The sequence below is a fragment of the Anopheles bellator genome, unplaced genomic scaffold (genome assembly GCF_943735745.2).
Source record: "Anopheles bellator unplaced genomic scaffold, idAnoBellAS_SP24_06.2 scaffold00299_ctg1, whole genome shotgun sequence".
NCBI classification, from domain to species: domain Eukaryota; kingdom Metazoa; phylum Arthropoda; class Insecta; order Diptera; family Culicidae; genus Anopheles; species Anopheles bellator.
This window is the reverse complement of record NW_026684433.1, coordinates 6,588-8,768: the sequence shown is the minus strand read 5'-3', so window position 1 is coordinate 8,768 and position 2,181 is coordinate 6,588. Positions and strand designations below refer to the sequence as shown.

The following is a 2,181-nucleotide window of genomic DNA, read 5'->3' as shown; positions in this document are numbered from 1 at the left end:
TTTTCTATACAACGAAAAGATAAAAATTGTCGACTCGTTTCGATACCGAAGCGTTTGGTTTGACAGGTTTTCCAGCTCTGCAGGTTTTCCAGCTCTGCATACCCCTCCTCCTCCAGGTGGCGCTTCTTCTCCCGGAAGATTCTGGTTCGCTGCATCTTCTTCTGTCTATGTCTTTCCACGTTCTGACGGCTGCCACTACGCAACTTAACAGTCCGTGCAGCGTTGTCCTCATCCAACACCCTCCTACATTCGTCGTCGAACCACTCGTTCCGTTGGGTTTGTCTCACGTGCCCGATGACGTTCCCGGCTACGCTGTTGATGGCTGTTTTGATGGAGTTCCAACAGTTCTCGAGAGGAGCTTCCTCCAGCTCGTCCTCATCCGGCAGCGCAGCTTCGAGCGAATGCGCGTAGTCTTCGGCGACGTCAGACTGTTTCAGTCGCTCGAGGTATAACCGGGGCGGGCGTTGGTACCGAACATTATTAACTACGGATAGTTTTGGGCGCATCTTAACCATCACCAGGTAGTGGTCCGAGTCGACGTTAGCGCTCCTATAGGATCGGACGTCGGTGATGTCTGAGAAGTGGCGGCAGTCAACCAGAACGTGGTCGATCTGAGTCTCTGTTTGATTTGGTGACCTCCAGGTGTACTTGTGTAGGAGGCTGTGCTGAAGGCATGTGCTACGTACGGCCATGTTCTTGGAGGTGGCAAAGTCGATAAGTCTCAGGCCCATTTCATTGGTACGCTGGTGGGCGCTGAACCCTCCAATCACCGGTTTGTATTCCTCCTCCTGGCCGACCTGGGCGTTGAAATCCCCGATGACGATCTTGATATCATGTTTTGGGCAGTGGTCGTACTCACGCTCCAACTGCGCGTAGAATTCATCCTTGTCGTCTTCGTTACTTCCGAGGTGAGGGCTGTGCACGTTTATGATGCTGATGTTGAAGAACCGGCCTTTGATTCTCAACCTGCACATTCGAGGGCTGATTGGCCACCACCCAATCACCCGCTTCCGCATCACGCCCATCACTATGAAAGCTGTCCCCAGCTCATGTGTTTTGCCGCAGCTCTGGTAGATGGCATGACCATCCCGGAACGTACGTACCATTGAGCCTTTCCAGCACACCTCCTGCAGTGCTACGACGTCGAATCTGCGGGGCTTCAATACTTCGGAGAGCACTCGTGTGCTCCCTTGGAAATTGAGCGATCGGCAGTTCCACGTCCCGAGTTTCCAATCTCTAGTCCTTTTTCGTTGCGTAGGTCTGTATCGATTGTTCCATTTCGAGTTTCTTTGTTCATTGTTCATTACATTACAGTGTTTTGCGGTGGCGGCTTGTAAGGCCTGCGCACCATCCCCCTGTCTCGCCGGAGGACCATCGTGCACAACACTGTTTAGAGTCCCACGTTGGCACGAGGACGTTGGTCGGCCGCCTCTGACCTGGAGTACAGACGCCGTTTTGAGCCGCCCCTAACATGGAGAACTCAAAACTCAAAAAGAGCCCTCCTTCCCTGTTAGCATACGACCAAGTTCCCACCGGGGTTGGTTACCCGATCTTCTCTTAGTTGCTCGTATCCCAGCTGGCACCGCGTGGAGGTCGGGATAGGAGTGGCTGAATAAGAGGCTAAGGATCACGTGTGGGATCTATTTTATTCCTGTAGGTACACTTGGCACCGATGTTACGCATTATCCAACCGTTCACCAACCTACGCGTACGCGTACGCTTGTGTTGTATGGCATCAACACTATCATTGCAGGATTGATCGAATTGAGACCATACAGTGCAAGTTCACCAGGACAGCCGTTCTTAGACTTGGTACGCAGCTGATCAACTACCTAATTATAAAACGCGCTGCCTTCTACTTGGGCTACGATCACTCGAACATCGTAGACGGTCAGCACAGGCTGTGCTCGCATTTAAGATGTTGACTTCACGTATTGACTCGCTAACACTCTTGTGTCGTCTAAATTTTTCTGCTCCTGTCCGATGTTTGAGACGGCGACCTAACCTTGAACTCAGAATTGATGCGCGGTCATCCTTCACCGGGTATAATGACCCATTGGTTTCTCTATGTCGTACGTATAACAATTACTCGTCGCTTCTTAGTGTCGCGATGTTGTTGCCTTCATGTTGTTATGGTATTAGGTGTATGCGTTGAAATTTATCGTTTACATATAGGGGGCG

General features: G+C 51.3%; 1 protein-coding gene across 1 annotated transcript; it reads right to left on the bottom strand.

Moving 5' to 3' along the window:
- Positions 1-46: 46 nt before the first annotated feature.
- On the bottom strand, positions 47-1,106 carry LOC131214229 (craniofacial development protein 2-like; the record flags this gene model as incomplete). The annotated part of the gene is made up of 1 exon (XM_058208607.1): positions 47-1,106. A coding segment is annotated over exon 1 (1,060 nt), but the record flags the coding sequence as incomplete, so codon positions are not given.
- Positions 1,107-2,181: the final 1,075 nt, after the last annotated feature.